A 21494-nucleotide genomic window follows, 5' to 3' on the forward strand; every position below is an offset into this window, starting at 1 on the left:
TAATTTAGTTTACCTATTGGATGCTTTTGACAATTGTATAACTATTTCTCTTGTTATTTTTTGTCTTCAGTCCAGGTACACGACTGAGTAGCTTTTAGATACCTACTTTTTGGTAGTGTAAAAACTCAACGGGAGTGTGTTCGTGATTTTAAAACCTTTTGGCAAATATCATATGTAGTCTGGAAATTTAGTATTGGAAAAGCACTTCTAAAGCGACATTGTTAAAACTCGAGATAGAAAGTTTTATACCGATTTGTTTCTCATTGATAGCACGAGCATTTTTTAGCAAACAACCAACTTCAACCAATTTGGTTGAAGAAAATATGTATTACCAACCTATCACTATTGTCTATAGACTCTGTTCAAACTTGTGAACAAACAAATATTAAATATGCCCAGGTATAGATATTTGAATTTTTACATAAGCTTGTTTAGAGATTGGTTTTGTTCTTAGTCTTCAAATTTCTCTGATAAGCGAGGACTTTTGCGGATTAGAAGCTCATATATATATATATGTATGTATGTATCTTTTATTCGTGCTTATTCGGATTATTATGCATTAAGACCTAGAGAGACATTCAGAAATTAAAAAAAAAAGTCAATAGAATATGAGAGTAATTTTAGTATTTTCAGAAGTATGTGGGTAAGAGGATATGGAGGTGTGGGAAGAATTTGCCACAACATAAATGTTGAGAACTATTGGGTGGCAATTGCTTTCTGAACCCAATGATTTTGAACCTGCACCTATCAACTTTTAAAATTCCAAAATTGTCCTTTATTTCGGAATTGAAAAGCCAAATTAAAAAATACATTATGAAAAAAGAAATCTAGAATATATTTTTTGTGTTCTAGAAATGAAATTCCATAATAAAATTGAAAAACCAAAATTCACTATGAAAAAGAAATTCCAAAACACAAAAACTACATTCCAAAGAAAAAAAAATTATGAAAACATTCCGAAAAAGGGATTTTGAAATTTGAAAAAGTATTTTGGAAACCAAAATCTGAAAATGTATTCAAGAATACCAAATCGAGAATACATTTTGATCTGCACCCTTCATTCCTATCTAAAAACTACATAAGGTATTTTAGTCATTTTGTGTATGGAAGTTCAAATTGTTAGGTGCATGAAGCAATTGCCCTATCGGGTTTACTATCTTCGGCCCAAATACAATTAATCCTATTTCCTCTCTAGTTCTCCTTTCCGACAGTGACTCAATACTTCTTCTTTATTTTTCATACGTCTCTCCTCTCTCTTTCCTTTACAAAAATTCTAATTTTATAGATACTTTTATTTTATTTTAATTATGGCATTATCATTGATATCTTAACTCAATATAATATTTTATCATTAAAAAAATTGTGAATACAATTCTTTAAAAGAAACTAGTTGTAAAAAAAGGTTAAAATTTATGTAATTTCAAAACCAAGTTTTTGTATTGATTTAAATTAAAGAATAACTTCTCATAAAACCTTGTTATTATTAGCTTTCATTGATTTTATATAGCTTAATTTCCTTTTCCTCTTCACTTCATAACTCCAATTGATTCCTAGTTCATCTTTGTGTTGTTCCACATAAATCAAGTTAGATGAAGGGCATAGTTTGAGTTCCCATAGAACCTTCAATCATCACCAATCACATCATAACCAAATCAGATTCAATCTCAATTCCAACTTCCCAACTCTCTCTGCACCTAAATCTTGCAACCAAACAAGACTCTCCTTCTATAAGACATCACACACCCTTCACTGCTTCCGACACCTCACTTTCTTCCCTTTATCGTACTTCTCTCTCTTCTTCTTCCACAGAGAGAGAGAGAGAGAAGTGAGCACGTGCATAGCATAACACAGCAATGGCAATGGCAAGCAAAGAGAGGGAGAAAAATGTCTTCTTTGTTGGGTCACTGGTGAACTACGCTGCAGAACTCAAGCTGCTTCTCACAGTTGTTCTTCTCCTTTGCGGCGTGGCCACTCTCCTTCAGTTCCTCCCTTCACGTTTCACCATCTCTTCCTCCGATCTCCGCTTCTGCATCTCAAGGGTCTCCCTACAACCCCCACCACTTTCTTCAGCTCCACCACCACTTCCCACACCCCCTCCACCACCCTCTTCCACCCCTCTGTTTTCCAACGCCACCATTAAGCGTGTCTTCAACACTTACGGCTCTGCAGCCTACAACTTCATCAACATGGGAGGATACAGAGGAGGACTCAACACCTTTGCCATCGTTGGCCTTTCTTCCAAGCCACTTCATGTTTATGGGAAACCCACCTACCAGTGTGAGTGGATTCCTCTGCAAAACACCACCTTTTCTTCAAAACCCATCACCACAAAGGGCTTGAAGTACCTCCCTGACTGGGGCTATGGCCATGTCTACACCGTGGTGGTTGTTAACTGCACCTTCAACGGCACCACCGTCAATGCTGCCAACACTGGTGGCAAGTTGGTGCTCCATGCTTCCACCTCGGGAGCTGGCGACTCCAACTTCAATGTCACTGACAGAATAGAGGTTCTCCAAGAAGCACCCGGGAGTTTCAATGCTTCACTTTTTTTGTCAAAGCCTAAGTATGACTACTTCTACTGTGGCTCTTCTCTCTACGGGAACTTGAACCCTCAGAGGGTGAGAGAGTGGATCGCTTACCACGTGAAGTTTTTTGGGCCAAGTTCGCATTTTGTTATTCATGATGCTGGTGGGGTGCATGAGGAAGTGCTGGAGGTGCTGAAGCCATGGATGGAACTGGGGTATGTGACGGTGCTGGATATTAGGGACGAAGAGAGGTTTGATGGGTATTATCATAACCAGTTCATGGTGGTGAATGATTGCTTGCATAGATACAAGTTCATGGCCAAGTGGATGTTCTTTTTTGATGTTGATGAGTACATTTATGTGCCACCTAAGACTACTATTAAGACAGTTCTTGACTCCCTCTCAGAATACGACCAGTTCACCATTGAACAGATGCCAATGAGCAGCAAGATTTGCCTTTCTCAGGATTATGGCAAAACTCACAGGTACAGTTTTGCATCCCATGATTCACAATATTCTGTTTTCATTCTGCTTCACTTAACTTTTTGTATGCAACACAGGAGAAGAAAAAATGGTAAAATGAAATGGGTTCTGCAGCAAGTCAAAATCAACTTAACTTTTATAAAAGTTCAATCATTTAATAGATCTTTGCATAACTTTTGTTTAAAGTAGTTGGTTGCTTAGTTAAATCAATGTTCCTTTGCTGAAATGACTCAAACAATTGGGAGGATTAATAAGTTTTGCTAAGTGTGAGTTTGGCTTTTGCTGTTCACCTGAGGCATCGATTTGATGTCATTGTCCTTTCTTCTTTTGTTTTTGTTCTCGTAGTCATAGAGGATATTGATTGGTTGGACACTGTTTATTTCTTATGTGTTGGGAGGATAGGAAATTGCATTATTGTGGTGTGGATGCGTTTGAAAATATTTGCCCATCCCTTTAGCATTGATTCTGTTTTTCCAGTGCAGCAGGACAGGTGGAAAAGTGGGGCTTGTTTGAACCTTGTCCAAGAGTATGATTTGTTTCTAATTTACACACACAACCATGTTTTAAAATAAATAACCAATTATACAAAAGAGTTATTCATAATACTAGTTCAAGAAGATAATTTCTATATGCCTTGAAAATTCAGAACCATTCTTGAATAATCATTAATTTCTTCTTCTTCTTCAATAAGCTGCAGTAACAATCTTCAAAAACATTTCAATTCTGGTATTTGAAAAACCCCACTTAGTGTGCTGAGAACTGATGTTTATTTTGGTTGATATTTTTTCTTATCCTTTGTTTAAGATCCATTACTCTTTTGTCCCCAAGTGAAGTTTGATCATGACAGCTTTGTAAGTATACATACACTGCTATTTATTACCATTAATTTGGTCACTGTCAGACAACAACGGTTAGATCTATTTGTCCAAGTGTTAGTTGCTTGATTTTATTGCACAGAATTGCTATAGAAGTTTGAAAGAGAAGAATGAAGCTAGATGGTAGTGATATATCAATATTGCTTTTACTGTTGGTCTTATAATCACGTCTACCAGAAGCACACATAAGAATAATGCTTTATATAGGATGTTGTCTAATTAAACTTATCAACAACACTGTTTACAAACTTCAGGTTTAAGCTTTTATTGAATAAGTACTTGGTTATGTATAAAAATGTTTCTTTGATCATGGTTGTGTAACATGTGGTGTGATATGAACTTAACAGGAAATGGGGTTTTGAAAAGCTTGTGTATAGAGATTCAATCAGTGGCATTCGTAGAGATCGAAAATATGCAGTGCAACCACGCAGCTTGTATGCAACAGGGGTGCACATGTCACAGGATCTATCAGGAAAAACAACTCACAAAACTGAAGGTAGGATAAAGTACTTCCACTATCATGGAACCATATCAGAAAGAAGAGAATCATGTAAAATACTCGTAAACACCACACAAGTCACCAATGACAAGATCCCTTATGTGTTGGACACCACATTGAGGGACATTGCTGGGGTAATCAAGAAATTTGAGCACAAGATGATTGGATCAAGATTGCACAACACAAAGCAATGACACACTTCAAAACTCTTTCTTTCATTTTCACTTGGTGGGGCTTTCCTAAACAAATATATGATTTAACTTGTGGCAGGGTAGAAAGTTCACCCATTTCTTTTTTTAATATCTGTATTATATATAATTTTTTTAATTATTTGGTAGATGGGTATACGATCTTGTTGCATTTTAAAATTGTTTTGGTTTTGTTTCATATACGCTGTATTTTGTATAAAATAATGAATAAAGATGAATGATTTAATAAGGGTGTCGGTGAGAGGGAGCATTAGGTGCCATCATATGAAGTGTAATCAATGTGGTGTTGCTTTCTCATTATGCATCTTTCCTTTTTGTTCTTCATCATTATTTTGGACCTTCCTTCTTCAATCCTAATTCCTCACTAAAACATTCTTTTAATTTAGCAAAATCGAAAAAATTCGTGATATATTCACAATTCAATAATATAAAAATAGAAAAAAGTCGTGATATATTGATAATCAATCAAAAATTGTTTTTATTATAATAACTCCATCTATAAATACACACTCTTCAAAAATTACAATCTTATTTTATACTACACTTTAAACTTGTATACTATTAAGAATTTATCATCTTTGAGTCTCTACTAACTTAAGCATTATCGGTGAGTCATTTTTAGACGGACCTCTTACCGGAGACTAACTCAAAGTTCGTTGTTTCTTGAGTTGATGAGTCATTTTCAAATGGACTTCAGACTAACTGAAAGTTCGTTACTTAAAAAGCATGACCTTGCTTGGTTACACTCCCAAATTTATTTTTGATAGAAACAATAACTAAAAATAGAAGAAAAAATAATTTTTTTGTTAAAATATGAATTAAAAAATTTAAAAAATTATAAACTCGTATCTTTTCATGGAATTTAGCGACAGATTAATGATGAAATGGTAGGTTTTTGGCCAAGACAAAAGGAGACGCGTGGGTGGATTTGGATCACATGACATCAAAGAAATGTGGTCCCAAAAACATGGGGAATCATTACTTTGGAAACTGCTTTTGTTTTATCTGATCCTTCTCCTTACTATTTCATAACTATAAAATTATGTACCAAAGAGAATCTCTAAATATTTAATTATGGCTTTGGGTTTCATAAAATATATTTAAAGGTTTAACTTCATCAAATATTTCTTTTAAAAAAATAAATAGCTGTACCAAACTCTTATTTAAGTATGTCAACGGAACATCAAAAGTATTTTTTTTTCTAATAGGCCCACCGTAGATTCCTCTTCGATCCATATTTATTGTAGAGTAAACGTCTATAAAGTAGTATATATTAATATATTTTAATTTTAGTATAATAATAAAAAAAATAAAAAAATTATGTTTAAATTCTGTTAATGGTTAAAGTAATTAAAGATGTATTTGATCTTTAATATGTATTTATTAAAAAAATTAACGTGTTGGAGATCCCACATCGACTAGAAATTAAAACATTTCACAATAGTGAATGCATATGTTATCGATAAACCGATTTTATGAAGTTGAGTTACATTTAAAATACACTTTTTAATAATTAATTTTTAAAAAATAACTAAAAGATTTAAATTTATAAAGAAAAAGTTTTAAGAACACACTTTTTAATAATTAATTTTTAAAAAATTTAAATTTATAAAGAAAAAGCTTTAAGAACAGTTTATAGATAGGTTTTTTTATAGGACCTATCATGATGCTAATAAGAGACAATGTTTTGATTTCAAGTGTATGATGAGGGACACATGTTGGATGTTTAATGGTGTTACAATGTTTTATTTTTTTATGTTTCTCTTTTTGTTAATTTTTTTTATGTTCATCTTTCTCTTTTTATTTTTTCTTATGTTTGATGTTTCGTGTTCGTTGGTATGAATTGATTAACTTTGCAGCTTATATATAAAGAATCAAGTTGATTAGAAATTAGAATAATTATTGAGTTAATCTATTTCCAAGATTATATTTGATTAAAATAATGAGTTGGCATTTTTGTTTTCTTACCATTTTTTTCCTATTAGAAAAAAAGTTACGGTCTTGTTTAGATTAATTACTCAACATTTGGAATGGTATTTATAAGATCAAAACATTGTAATAATAATAGGGAAGAAAATTGTTTTTTCATTATCAATTTCGTTTTGCATTATCTTTTACATATCAATTTTGATATTTTTATTTACCTACTTCCGTAACTTCTAAATAAAAAAAATGAGATAAAATTCTACAATTTATTACTAACAAATTAATCACTTTTAAATACAATTCAATGGATTATGATCTTTAACTTTTCTTTTCCAATGATTAAAAATTGTTGGATTCACTTTCAAGTAGACTAATATTTCACTTTTATTATACTTTTCAGGATCTCACCTTTATATAGCAACTATCAACATAGTGAAAAATCTCAAAAATAATCAACAGCTAAATGACATTTAAATGGTTAAACAAGATTAGTAAGAAGTTTGTAAATATTTAATAATCATTTAAGTTTATTTGAAATTTTTTATAAAACAATAAACTTATTCCAAAAGATTTTACTGAATGAATTGTCTAACACGTAATTATCTAACAATTTTAATTTTATGAAATCATCTAACATTAACACTATGAGAACATCAAACACTTTTAAACATAGTAAGAGTGTCTAAAATGAGATAACATGTTAGTATTATTAAGATAGATATGATTTATGAGCCTTGAGGTATTCACTCTAGTTGGATGTCAAGATTAGTTTTCATTGCTTTTGAATTAGTTTATTTGTTTTTTGGGAGTACTATTTGTTTTTACATGGGTTTGGTATGATTTAGTTTCCTCGTCTGTTTGTATTTTTATTTTATTTTTCTAACATATACTTACATATGATTTATGATTCTTAAGATGTTTAGACTAGTTAGATATCAGATTTCACACTGATACCTACTATTGTAGTTTAAAATACATTATTACTTGTACCTTACGGGACTAAGACTCTTCGGACGAAATAGTCCATCACCTTTTTAGGCTTAAGATATTTTAATATAGCTAAATACTAATCCTAATCATAATATGAAACGTTATACTAATCCTGAAGTTTAACCCGATGATCTAACCTAATCTAGGACTACAACCTAAGACTCATTATGAATCTTGTAAATAACACACCAATTAAGACAAATGTATACATAAACAATATTTATTACTCTCACATACTTTACACAATGCACTGACTTAAACATCGGAGTACCTTTGGCAAGTACACCACTAACACTGTCAAGATCAACAAAAGTTCTGGGAATTCAAGAGAGACCGAGACTTTTCTGGGCTTTTGTAAATACAATACTAAATATAAAATTTAAACATGAAAGACTAAAATCACATATTTCCAAAGGCTAGATGATTGAATTCATCAATTTGAGACATTAATGACCGTAAAACAAGTTTAAAAAAAGTACAGGACCAAAACTTACTTTTCCCTGTTTTTAAATAAAAAATAACACATCTTGTTTATGCAGTTCAAATATGATTGAAGATCACGTCATTGCATGTTTGATTGCACATTCTCTTTCCCTGACATGCGTTCATCTAAAACCCTCTGAGCTCGTTGTTGCATCATATTGTTGTTATTATGTGAATTTGAAGGATAACATGGATCAAAACCTCATCGAAACACAATCATTTTTTACGAGATTATATGCCTCAAGTTACATATTTGAATAAATATTTCGCATGATGAGAAGATTTTGTGCAAATTTTCATATTTCTATTGAAAATCACCATCAATATTTCACCAACGCTAAACGATTGTGATAAAAGTGGCAGAACCAACTTCATCTTCATGCACTCTGTGCTTCTAAGAAGGCTGTAAAATCCTCTCTGGCTTTGCTTAAACTAGGAGTAATGCAGGATGCTGGAGAGGTGGGTTTTGATGTAGAAGATGATGTAGAAAACCGAACATGCTTAGGTGATTTTGTAGCAGAACCAGTCTCAGGAAGCCCTTTAAGGTCCTTCTCAAAGACAAAAGCTGAGGCAACTGGGGCATGCACATCATTAGCACTGCATTTCATCAACTCCATTGGCAGATCAAAGTAGGAGGAATTCATGGGGTCTGCTTCAATCTCATGGAACAGTTCAGAAGAAGCCCAAGAACCACACTCAAACTTTTCCAAAGAAACCGTCCTAGATATTACAGCACCTTCCACCACTGATCCTTCTTTTCTCATTTTAACAGGTTTTCCTTTCCCAAAGCCTGGAAGATACAGGCAAAGAGCACTGCACTTAAACCCCTCCTCTTCATATGCTTCCACATCCTTCCCACTCATAAGATTATCTCTAATAGCTTCAGTTTTGGAGAAGCTGTTCTGATACATCTTATGATGTTCCACTGAATTTGGTGCAGTCCACCAGAGATCAAATTCATCTGAGGCTGCACGTGCTCTTCCCTCGCCACATGACTTGCTCCTCCTCATGTGCATTTCTTGTGGTTGGTCATGCTGATGTATGAGTGTTCTACCTTGACATGGTGATTCCATGATCCTTTGTTTCAGTTTCTTCTTCATCAGAGTTGAAGGTGTTGAGTTGGCTGAATTTGGAAGACTAAGGCTCGGGAATCTTGGCTTTGGGGGTTGTGAAGATGGACAGCGCAAATCAATAGCTGCCAATGTTGTACTAGCATCCCAATATTGTTTGTGTGACCGTGCATCCACCATAATCTTTTCTTTATGGGCTGTCTCAGTGTTTGAGGCTTTGGCTTTGATCATCTTTGTTACTGGGAAACTACCTTCAGCTATCCGTGATTCAGTGCAATGTCTGCTTCATCTTAAATTTATGTACTTCTGGAAGCCATGCGTTCTGATGTTAGGTATTTTTGTATCAGGATCAAGAACTGGGATTTGAATTAAAAAAATGCATAGGACGTGAAGAGTGTGCAACATGTCTTAGTCGTGATGGATGATTATGTTTTGTCTCTAATCAACATTACTTGTATATTTTATAAAGGTATGTTGATAAAACAAAGTCACATCCCATTAAATCAGAATCTGAACGTGCTGGCATCTCTCAAAATAGAAAGAAACCATGGGTGAGTCATGCATACAAAAGAATCTAGGAGGGTCAACCACAGAAATAAGAACACTATCCATGGTAACAAGCATTGAATTTTCAATATACTTATGCTAACAAACAGTGAACATTGAGATAAACTTGCTCATTTCATTATAGTGTAACATTATACACTGAATTTGAGCGGAATGAGAGTTTCTACTGGAGGGAATTGTAAAACAAAATCAGAACTACTGAAATACCTATAATAATAGGGAAAGCTGAAACCAAATATAGTGCTCCATAACCCTGCAGGGGGAACAACATTTTCAGTTTAAAGCTCCAAGGGTTAACCATCATCAATAATAACCACAGTAATTAATTGTTGGTTAAAATACTTTTTCACTCCACATTGTAATTACTTATAATGATAAAATAATTAAATTAAATAGAGAGACACTTTAATTGTAACAATCTTTTTTATTAAATTATTTGAAATGTAAACAATAGCACGTTTCTATATAAAAAGTGGATTTATCAGTTTAATCATTATTATTTTTTAAATGGTGATGTGAGAATATCCAAGCAAGATTTGGTGTTATTATGTTTAGATTAAAGATTTGCAAAGACTATATGCGCTTATTGTATTAGCAAACTCGGCATAATCCTCACCAAAACAGGTTTATACTAAAAAGAAAAAGGAGCAAAAAAGTAATTTTTTTGCTAATTTTAAATCATAAGTTTAGATTACAATTTTCATGCAGTCTAACTAAATTTAAGTTGTCAATCAATCAAAGACCATACTAAGTATCACTTTTAAGATACTTATTACAATGGTTAACAAATTTACAATACTTCAGTGCCTTAGATAAATTCATCAAAACCAATAAAAGTTGGTAAGCTAGTTAATCTTAAATAATAATGTCAAAATTTAAATTTTATTTAAAAAATGCCAATAAAATTAAAACTTTTAAGTTGTGGTAAAATGTAATAACACTGCACATAATTAAAAAAAAAAAAAAAAAAACTTTTTTCCACCAATAAGTATTGTTAATGGGTCAATAAATGCATCACTTGAAAAGAAAATGAGTGGGTAAATTTCACAATAAATTAAGAGTGTAAAAGAGAATTGACAATTAATAGATACTAAAGTAAATAAGTCCATGTTTTTTGTAATTAGGACCAAAATATGGAATCATTTGTTTCTTATATTTGTTTTGGATGACCGTGCAAAAACTCTTTATATTGTTAGTGCATACACTATTCACTATAAGCATATGGTTGCACCAAATTCCTTAATTATAAATTATAATTATTGGCATCATAATTCAAATAGAAAGAGCCATTTTGGCTTAACCAAACCAAACAAGAAAAATAAAAGAATCTTTAAGGCCGGTTAGGAACTGACCACTGCTGGAGGCACTTGTGTGTCATCCTCAACATTTATCTCTTCAATTTCAGCAGCAGCTGAATCCCAATCCATGTTTAGTTTCTTTGCAGCCACTTCAGGATCGATTCCAGTGTCAGTGGCTTTGGCATAGAGAGATTTGCCACGCTTTTTCTTTGGTATTGCCTCCTATACATTTTTTAAAGTAAATTAAAAATAGAAGTAATTGTAAAAATGATCAGCTTCAATGAAATATTACATCACAATCAGCAAATGCATGAATCTGATGGTTTGAATAGTACATTGTATCAGAGGAAACGAATATGTGGTACTAAACAATTAATTCAGCAAAAAAGTGACAAACTTTGAAGTTTCAATTTGGCATTACATAAGTGTATGAACCCTCTAAGTAATTCAACCTCAAAATCAAATATATCAAACATATATAAGAGAAGCAGCAAGATAGCCAGAAAGCATTTGTTTACTATATTAATAATTTTTGAAAATTTCATGGCAATTAACATGTAATTGATATCCACCATTACACTAGGAACATAGTCCAAAAAAAGATATCACAAACACACACTCTCACCATTCCCTTGGCAAAGCATGGTGTAAACATGCACTGATATTCGACACTAGGCCAGGAACAGAGTAAAACTTTGTTCAAGCATGCATCGATGTTCAATACTAGGATAGGAAAAGAGTAGGAAGAAATCACAAAAACGTTGATCCTTTGCAAAGGATAGTGCAAGCATACAAATTAAAACTTCATAAAGAATGGACAGGGTACAAACAATACTAAGTAACATTAACATGGAGTTAAATACATTTAATTCTCTGCTTTCATTTTATTCACCAAAATAGAACTGCAACGAATGAAAAGAAAAGGTTGTATTACTACTGATAAAATTCATGTCAGAGAAAAAGAAGATAAAAAAGACACAGGAAAATAATTCATAAACAATGTATTCAATTTTAAAAATATAGTGATAGGGAAATAGAGAGAGATCTAAATCACAGAATTCAAGCTAATTGAAAGAAATGGAGAAATGTTTCAAGAATTACAAACGTACAAAAAGTGTCTTGATATTAAGGAATATTTTACTCCTTAGTCACGAGACCCACAGTACTTAAAGTTATTGAATGTTCAGCAGTAAGGAGTCAACAAAGCATAAACTAAGTGTTTTAAACATGCATATATCATGTTGGATAAGTGGTCTACAAGACACAATCAAGAATGAATCCATTGCACAGAAAGATTAGCACCCATCAAGGAAAAAATAATATGTTCTCATTCAGGTGGTTGATAGGAAACAGAATAGAAATGCTAAAAAGAAAATAGTGTTGAGGATACTAAATTAAAAATATATAAAAAGGTGAAAACCTTTGTTGCAAAATGGACAATAGAAAACAAACAAATAGCAGAAATGATGAAACCCTTTTCTGAGGATGAACCAACTTCTTCACTCAGTTCCTCCAAATATTCCTTTTAACAAATTCCTTTATTTTCTCTCTAGACATCCACCTTCCCTCAGTATAGAATTTTTTTCGTCTCTAGCTTCAATCGTCACTTGCCACCTATTTTCCATTATATGTCCCCTTACCACTTCTCTTTATTTGTTAGCTCCTAACTACAGACTCAATAAAAAATACGAGGCAGAAGTCTGAAAAATATTACAGTTTCAAACATGGTTCAGACAACCCTCCAAGTAATAAACCCCTCATTGTCTCCACTTATTTTGCAACTCTCATTTCTGAATTCTCTATTTGCATCTTGAATTTCCCATTTCTTAATACCTATGTGGTTTGTGCATTACCAAGAAGGAGTGACTAAATTTCCCTAAACCAACCAAGACTCTCAATTTCAAATAAGGTAAATACTAAAATTGATATTGAGGTTATGTAACACAGTAATTATGAAGCAATATATAGAACCAAAGGTTGTATATTAAGAACCTTTTCCCATTGGATTAGAGTTCAAATCTATCTTAAAATCCAATTACTTTTTTTTATTCATTTCACAGGTCAATACAAATATATATAAATAAAAAAATATGAAACAAACAACACAATAAAATGGACACGTAATGATCAAACTCTATAAAGTTTAAACACAAAACAATCAAATATTCAAATTCAAATCCAATCATATTGAAGACATATGCAAGAGGAAGCAGAGATTATCAAATGATCAAATTAAATCATACCTCTAAATTAGGCCATGCAGCCAATTCCTCAGCGAGCATCTGGAGGGCAGCTCTATTCTTTGGAATATTTCCTTCATTGACCTAGTAAATGCAAAGTCATTATTTTTTTTCCTGAAATCAGTAATTGACTTAGACAATTAAACAAGATATCATCGCAGAAAACAAATGCTGATTACTCTCATTCTTAACATTTTGGGTTTAGAAACATACAACACAGGTAGCTAAAAATTAGCAAAAGACATGAACAGAAGTACTTCTTTTTAGTACATAATAGTAAAAGGTTGATTTCAATTTACAGGATACTCAACCCAGCATTAAAATAGCCTACTCTGTTGTGCTCATTCTCTTAAAAAAGAATCCCATGACATGGGGTTCCTTTCAAACACTGCATCCCATGAGAACTTCACAGTGATGACATGAACTGACTAACAATACTTGTTGGCAGAAATGTGCAGACATGTCACAGTAATATAATTAATAATCCATGAAAACCACGCACACAGGCCACTCCACAAACTAATAACTAAAATGACCAAATCAAATTAGAGCATTACCTAGGTCATGTGTTTGTAAAGGTTTGTTTGTGTGTGTGTGTGTGTGTGAGTACATGCTGAAAAGGGAAAAATTGAGGGAATATTTTTTAGACAGTTATAGTATTTATATTTATTAAATAAGGTTAGATATACAATATAGTGTAGTATCCTCCATGTATCCCATGCATAGTACATTATACTTAACTCTAAACAGGTTGGATCCTAATAGGTTTTGAAAAGCCAGATATCAGTATCCTAAAAACAACTAGATGTTCAGTCCAAACTGTTGGATATCTCAAAGCTACCCAACTATAATGTTGATGAAGAAATAGTTGAAGAGAAGTGAACGCTGTCATCAGCCTTGAAGAGGAGACTTGGTGCCTCATAAAGTGTCTAGGTAGTTAAGGTAGATTAGACTAGTGTTTTGATGTATTGATCTATCTCTTATCTCAAGCCTACGATGATAAGTCAAAACACAGTCTTTTAAAGGAGTTAAAACTGGTTTTTAACTACTCACAAGTTTTTTAATCTGTTAAAAGCTTTTTCAACCTATTAAAGTTTCTGGTTTACACACTCTGCAGCTTTTTCAGTTGGTTATTTGAAGAAACAATTGACTAAATGTTTTCTGATGAGAAGCTGTTGAAAGTTTGTTTTGTTTCCTAAATTCTGTTTTGTTTCCAAAGTTTGTTTTGTTTCCATATTCAGTTTTCAAATTCTCAAAAATCTGTTTTGATTCTTCTTAGTGTATTTCAGATTCAGTTTGTTTTAATCAGTTGTAACAGATTCAAAACTGATTTTCAAATCGGTTTCAGTTTTGAATTCTATAAAAGGGAGGATGGTTTTCTGATCAAAATATCACTTGAATACACACATTCTTACTGTTTTCAAAAGCTTGAGAAGTTCTTTGAAGGAATTTGATTTTTGGAGGGTTCTTTGAAACTTTGTGAAGTTCTTTGTGCTGTCATTTTCACCATTAGCTTGTGATCAAGAGATTCATAAAGGTGCTGCAGTTTGGAGGTTCTGGTTGTGTCTCCTAAGTCTGCAAATAAGGTGTATTCGTTTCTTACTTCTTCTATTTTGTAAAATTGTGTTAGTGTGCTTCTAAGATAGCTTTTCTTGAAGCATAAGCTTGGCTGGAATAGTGTTTTTCAGTGTGCTTGTAGCTCTTGTAGGGTTCAAGAGCTGTTCTTGACAAATCTTTTGTAAAAGATACTTTTGATGCACTGAAATCCACTGGATGTAGCTCAGTTTTGAGTGAACCAGTAAAAATCTTTTAGTGTTTTTCTACTTTCATATCCATTGCTTTGAAATTCTGGAAAATCTGTAGAACTGGTATAAAAAGCAATCTATTGTTTCAAAGATCAACCAATATCTGTTTTTTCCAGTTTTCTGATAATACAATCCCTAAAAATTACTAACTTTGCTTAAGGAACTAAGTAACTGAAGAGTGTTTCAAGTTTGGAATCTTTCTTGCCACATTAAAATCAGACTTTTAATTGGTTATCAAGTATTAGAATCTGTTAAAATCTTCTATTTGAAATCTGAAATTAAAACTGCTAGTGTGTAAGTGAATGTGTTGTTCAGATTAGAAAAACTGAAGTTATAAATATAAACAGTTGTATCTCACTACAAACAGTTGTTTTTCTGAATTTACCTTCTGCTAGGAAAATTTCAATCTTTTATTCCATAAAACAATCAACTGTTTTGTCAGGATTGCATAAAGTTGTTTTTGCGAAAATTATCTAAGTACAATTCACTCCCCTCTTGAACTTAGACTCCCATAAAGTCAACAATTAGCTAGGGCTTGTATTTTAATCAAGTTTTATTATATGGCTGTGTTTAAGTTGCCTTTTGCTGAGGGTGCATCTATTAATAGACCTCCCATGTTTGGTGGTGTGAATTTTGCTTTTTGGAAGATTAGAATGAAAATCTTTATGGAATCAATAGATATGGGAATATGGGATGCTGTGGTAAATGGACCTTTTATTCCAATGCATGTTGTAAAAGAAGAAAAGGTTAAAAAAACTTGTTCTGAATGGTCCGAGAGTGAAAAGAAAAAAGCCCAATATGATTCTTTGGCTAAAAATATCATTGCTTGTGCACTAAACATGGATGAATTTTTCAGGGTATCACAATGTGTTTCGGCCAAAGAAATGTGGGAGATTTTGGAAGTAACCCATGAAGGTACAGATGATGCAAAGAGAGCAAGAAAGTATACTCTAATTCAAGAAACAATAGCTGATGTTCAGAAAAGATTCACGCATATTGTAAATCATTTGACTGGTCTAGGTAAGGTGTTTGACAAAGAAGAATTAAATATCAAAATTCTAAAATGCCTAGATAGAAGCTGGCAGCCCAAGGTGAAAGCAATTTCTAGGTCCAGAGATCTGTTAAAACTCTCAACTGCTGCCCTTTTTGAAAAGCTCAGAGAACATGAGTTGAAGCTTAACAGATTAAAGGAGAAAGAATCATTTGAAAAGAAAGCTAAAAGCATTGCTCTCAAGACCAGTGTGCAGAAGAAAGAACTGAGTGAAGAAGAAGAAAATTCAGATCAAGATGAAACTCTGAGACTTCTCACCAAGAAGTTCAACAGATTCTTAAAGATAAACAAAATAAAGACAAGCAAGTGAGCAAGAAGACTGAAAAAGGAGCAGAGGCAAAAGAGCCTACATATCTTGGGAAGACAATGATATGTCTTCATCAAGTGACACATCAACCGAGAGTGAAGAAGAATATTTTTAAAAGCCTTATCTAAGTTCTATTCTTTGGAATATTTCCTTCATTGACCTAGTAAATGCAGAGTCATTATTTTTTTTCCTGAAATCAGTAATTGACTTAGACAATTACACAAGATATCATCGCAGAAAACAAAAGCTGATTACTCTCATTCTTAACATTTTGGGTTTAGAAACATATAACAGGTAGCTAAAAATTAGCAAAAGACGTGAACAGAAGTTAACGACTTTGGAAGTACTTCTTTTCAATACATAATAGTAAAAGGTTGATTTCAATTTACAGGATACTCAACCCAGTCTGCATTAAAATAGCCTACTCTGTTGTGCTCATTCTCTTAAAAAAGAATCCCATGACATGGGGTTCCTTTCAAATACTTTAAGATGCACAACACTGCATCCCATGAGAACTTCACACAGATGACATGAACTGACTAACAATACTTGTTGACAGAAATGTCCAGACATGTCACAGTAATATAATCAATAATCCATGAAAACCACGCACACGGGCCACTCCACAAACTAGAAAACAACTAAAATGACCAAATCAAATTAGAGCATTACCTAGGTCATGTGTTTGTAAAGGTTTGTTTGTGTGTGTGTGTGTGCGTGGGTACATGCTGAAAAGGTAAAGAAAAACGGGAAAAATTGAGGAAATATATTTTTAGATAGTTATAGTATTTATATTTATTAAACAAGGCTAGATATACCATATAATGTAGTATGGTATCCTCCATGTATCCATACTTAACTCTAAACAGGTTCGATCCTGATAGGTTTTAAAAGCCAGATATCAGTATCCTAAAAACAACTACGTGTTCAGTCCAAACGAGATTTGAAGAATCTCCATAGCTTTCGGCATTTCAAGCACATTTCTAAAAGTTAAGATTATAGAAGAAAAACTCACTTCTTCCAAAGCATCAACTAGATCCTCTCTTGTTGGGCCTTCAGAATATTCAATACCAAGTAATCTTCTTCTCTCAACTTCTCTGGGGTCCTCAATCATTATGGTTAATTTGACCTGGAAATAGGATAGAAAAAGACTCACTGGATCTTCATAGGCAAAGACTATATGATTGGGAAACACAGTGGCATAGCAAGCAAGAATAAGGTATAAAAAGCAAAAGAAATAAGTTAATTTTTGAAATCTTTGGATAATTTCTGGCCTTTCCGCCACCCCCAAAGAATCGCTCACACTTCATATTTCTGCTCCTCCATCACATCTGAAATCTAAACACAGAAATGGTCCTACGACAATTCTATTCTTAGTTATTTTACTCAGACATTCCAAATTACCACCTTTAACTTTTCAATATCACTTTAAGAATGAAGCTTAAATAGAAACATTTAAGGATAAGGAAATCCTCAGTACCTGCCTATACAAGTGTTATTTCCACTCCAACATTTCACACTTGAAAATTATCTCTCTCCCTGTACACTATCAGTATCCCCTCTATCTCACAAGGTCATCGGTATCTTATGATTACCCTTATCAGAAAACTTAGTCAAGCAAAATGAAATCAATAAAAAAAAGTACCTCACCGAAGATCATGTCCCGGTTTTTCCTGAGAAGCTCCAAAACCTTAAGGTGAGCAGGAAAATACAATAAGAAACCGGAGAAAAAACAAACAAACGAACATGCAAAATTTATGGAAAAAATAGAGATACCCTTTTGATTTGGGAAACGTATTGAAGGTCCTGAGGGGTTGGTTCGTCGTCTTCGTCTTCGTTGTCGCTTTGCTGCTCCTGAAGAGAAGGGACACTAAGGTCAGTGTCTTTGTTCCCCACAGAGGGAAGAAGGGAAAGCACTGGGCGATGGCGGAGGCTGGTGAAGGGTAGTCCATTGGAAAAGAGAGAGTGAGTGGTGTGGTGGTGGAAGGTGCGGTGGTGGAAGGTGGGAAGGGAAGGAGGTGGTGGCAGTGTGAGTGACCATGCCATTATCCTATCATGTGTTGTGTTCTGTTTTCTGGTTGTGCTCACACTGCCACCAAATTCTGTATTTTATTATTACACTTTCTAAACTTTTAATACTATGCTTCTACTTTTATATAGGATAAATATTTATTTTATGCAATTAAAATTTATAGTTAAATACTTTTAATAGTTAAATATATTTTAGATTTATGATAAGGTTGTTGATATGTTCGTAAACACAGTAAAAACACATATCTCACACTTCAATAAATTAATATTTTATTTATTTTTGTTTTTTTAATTTAAAATATTCTTATATTATTATAAGTGTTTGTTAAATATATGTTTTCACATGGATAGTGTTAAAAGAAACTCTCCTCTTTATGTTACGTTATATTTTGACACTATCTTATATGCAATTATTGATATTTTTTTTGAAATATTAAATTTTAATTTAAAAACCAAGATCAAAAAGATAAGATGCTAAGAAAAACTGCTAAAGTCACGTTTGTTGAAGAAAACTTATTAAATAAAGAAACAATTTCATGAATTGATTCTAACCACTTACGAAAACAATAAATTAACTTTAAAAAATATAGATTAAAGCTTAAAAAATCCTTTAATATTAAGTTAATAACTTGTACTAAATATTATTTCTTTCTGAAACTGAACACACCAAATTTGAGCTTTGTTTGTATTCTCATTTAAAAAATATGAGGGTGTAGAAAGAAGACATGGAGATATAAAAAAAAATTAACCAAGTGAGTCCAATGAGAATTGAATTGAAAGGAACTTTGATCCCTTCTATGCACAATTCATCTCTCCATATCATGTTTCATGTCATTCCAAATTAATCATTCATACTTTATTAAACTCTCAAGAGTTACTCATATCAATGAAAAATTAAATAAACATTTATACACATAAAATATAACATCCTTAAACATATGATATTTATTCATTCAGAATTTATTATTTCAATGTCCCCCTAAACAACAGAACACTGGAGAAATAACAACAACACCAATAATAATAATAATAAAATTAATACAAGTTTAAGAAGAGAGAAAAATGTATAATAATTCATTAAAATAAATTCGTGTATTATTTAAATAAAAAAAAGTTATATATAATATATATATATATATACAAACAAACTGAACAAAAATAAATAAATAAAATAATTAATTATATAATATGTATAATATTTAATTATATTTTAATCTTCAGTTGGAGAATAAATGTTAATGTTTCTAAACTTCTCAATGAAATTATTGAAAACAATAGTAGGAATGACATTTGTTAATATATCGAGTATTTAATACTTTTGTATTGATCTGAGAGTGAAAAATTACATTTGAACAAACTTACAAATAAAATACAAATGAAAAGTTTACAAATATTGAGTAATCATTGCAACCAAACCACTTCATTAATTAATAATAATAAGGCATGATATTCTGGTCATGTTAAAGATTTGGACATAATACCTTGTTTGATATATTTTCAAAAAATCAAATAATTATCAAGAAAAACACAAGAGCAAGTGGTTGATCTCTTGATGTATAAACATTTACCCTAGTATGCATCAATAGATAGTGAAAGATTATATTTGTTGTTGGTTGAAAAAAAGTGACCTTGACCTAAAGTGGACTTTTAGTATTGTAACAAGTGATGAATAGCAGTCAAATGTGTGGTCAATTGATTCTTTTATGTATTGACTTAACTTGTGAAATGGAAAGGTAATAATAGTTAAGTGCATAAGTCTTTTAATTAATCTTTTATATATAAAGATATTTTCAATGAAATTGTCATCATTGAGGTTAAGTTTTAAATTGAGATTCATAGGTAGCGTAACTGGTTTATTACCTAAGAAACCCGTATTATGAAGCAAAGATAAAATATATTTTTTAAGACCTTAATCTCTTGAGCCATAACATCTCTCCATTCACCGTAAAAAAGTGTTTGATCATAAAATTGAGGACGTGAAAGTTTGATTGAGAAATGTTTTATACTCGATTAAGGTTTCCTCGAATTTTTTATTTATTTTTAATTGGATAAGAGTATAAGGCGCTAAAACACACTTAGTCATACAAATAAGATAGTTTCTTGGATGGTCTATATGATCTTTAAACAAAGACTTAAAATTCATCAATATTATATATTGATGTTTTAGATGCATATGGAGTTCATTAGAGTAATGGACAACAAAAGTATATGAAAGAAAATTAATAGTGGTGGACAAAGGTGGAATTACCTGAGAGAGGAAAAATTCCATAGAAGAAGTCATTTCCTTGAATAGAAAAATTGTTTCATGGAAAATAACATCCTTGAAATTTTAAATTGTTTGATTCTTTATAGTCTCTAACCAACAAAAATTGATGAAATAACACAAATGGTAAATTTCTTTCTAAAGAAAGGCAAAGTTCTTGTATAGGCTAAACATCCTAAAGCTTTTAATGACCAATAATCTATGTAAGGTGATTTATGTTATAGTAATAGAAAAAGAACCTCTTAATTAGAAAGACAATCAACATTAAAAACGCTCTCCACCTGATTGAATTGACAGTTTGAATTTAAAAAAAAATAAAGCCTAAACCAGAAATTGGACCAAGTGGTGCGAAGTGAGGGAGGTGAAAGGTATTTTGAATAGCTCAAAACAATTTTTAAAAAAAATGGGAGTTAAGAAGAACAAATAATTTTGAAGATATAAAGTTATGCCCATAAAGTGTTTGTGCTTTGAAGACATTATGACAAACCATCTTATGGCCATTTATTTTATTATTGAATCAGTTTTAATTGCTTTTTGCCACAGGTGACATATTTCCACTTAAGAGAGGATCACATTACACTTTTATTTCTATTGTCATTACATCAGTTTGCTTTAGCTGACTTCATAGGTTTATGAGGCAAGAAGACACATTTATTACTTAGATCAGACTATCTCAAATAATGGTTCCATTGGATAATGTCACATGTCAAAGCAAAATTGCTTGATGAAGAAAGATTAAAGTGCTTTCTTACTCAAACTCAGACTAATTCTTACACATACTTCTTATACTGCCAAAGTCTAATTGAAAATCTCAACTAAATCACCTTCTCTACCTACAAATGACATAAACTAATTTGGAGCAGATAACGAAA

General features: G+C 32.1%; 3 protein-coding genes across 3 annotated transcripts; 1 reads left to right on the forward strand and 2 right to left on the reverse strand.

Annotated features, from left to right (window-relative positions):
* Positions 1-1329: 1329 nt before the first annotated feature.
* On the forward strand, positions 1330-4820 carry LOC137808578 (galactan beta-1,4-galactosyltransferase GALS3-like). The gene is made up of 2 exons (XM_068609757.1): positions 1330-3010; positions 4231-4820. Exons 1-2 carry the CDS (start codon positions 1854-1856, stop codon positions 4574-4576), a joined length of 1503 nt encoding a protein of 500 aa, XP_068465858.1. The 5' UTR covers positions 1330-1853; the 3' UTR covers positions 4577-4820.
* Positions 4821-8193: 3373 nt separating this feature from the next.
* LOC137808581 (uncharacterized) lies at positions 8194-9445 on the reverse strand. The gene has a single exon (XM_068609759.1). The coding sequence runs from the start codon at positions 9289-9291 to the stop codon at positions 8368-8370; it is 924 nt and encodes a 307-aa protein (XP_068465860.1). The 5' UTR covers positions 9292-9445; the 3' UTR covers positions 8194-8367.
* A 277-nt stretch (positions 9446-9722) lies between these two features.
* LOC137808582 (ycf3-interacting protein 1, chloroplastic) lies at positions 9723-18462 on the reverse strand. Its single transcript, XM_068609760.1, has 6 exons — positions 18105-18462; positions 17974-18018; positions 17344-17457; positions 13169-13249; positions 10980-11147; positions 9723-9880 (listed from the first exon to the last, which is right to left on the reverse strand). Exons 1-6 carry the CDS (start codon positions 18372-18374, stop codon positions 9791-9793), a joined length of 768 nt encoding a protein of 255 aa, XP_068465861.1. The 5' UTR covers positions 18375-18462; the 3' UTR covers positions 9723-9790.
* Positions 18463-21494: the final 3032 nt, after the last annotated feature.

This window comes from Phaseolus vulgaris, chromosome 3 (assembly GCF_000499845.2).
Source record: "Phaseolus vulgaris cultivar G19833 chromosome 3, P. vulgaris v2.0, whole genome shotgun sequence".
Taxonomy (NCBI): Eukaryota; Viridiplantae; Streptophyta; class Magnoliopsida; order Fabales; family Fabaceae; genus Phaseolus; species Phaseolus vulgaris.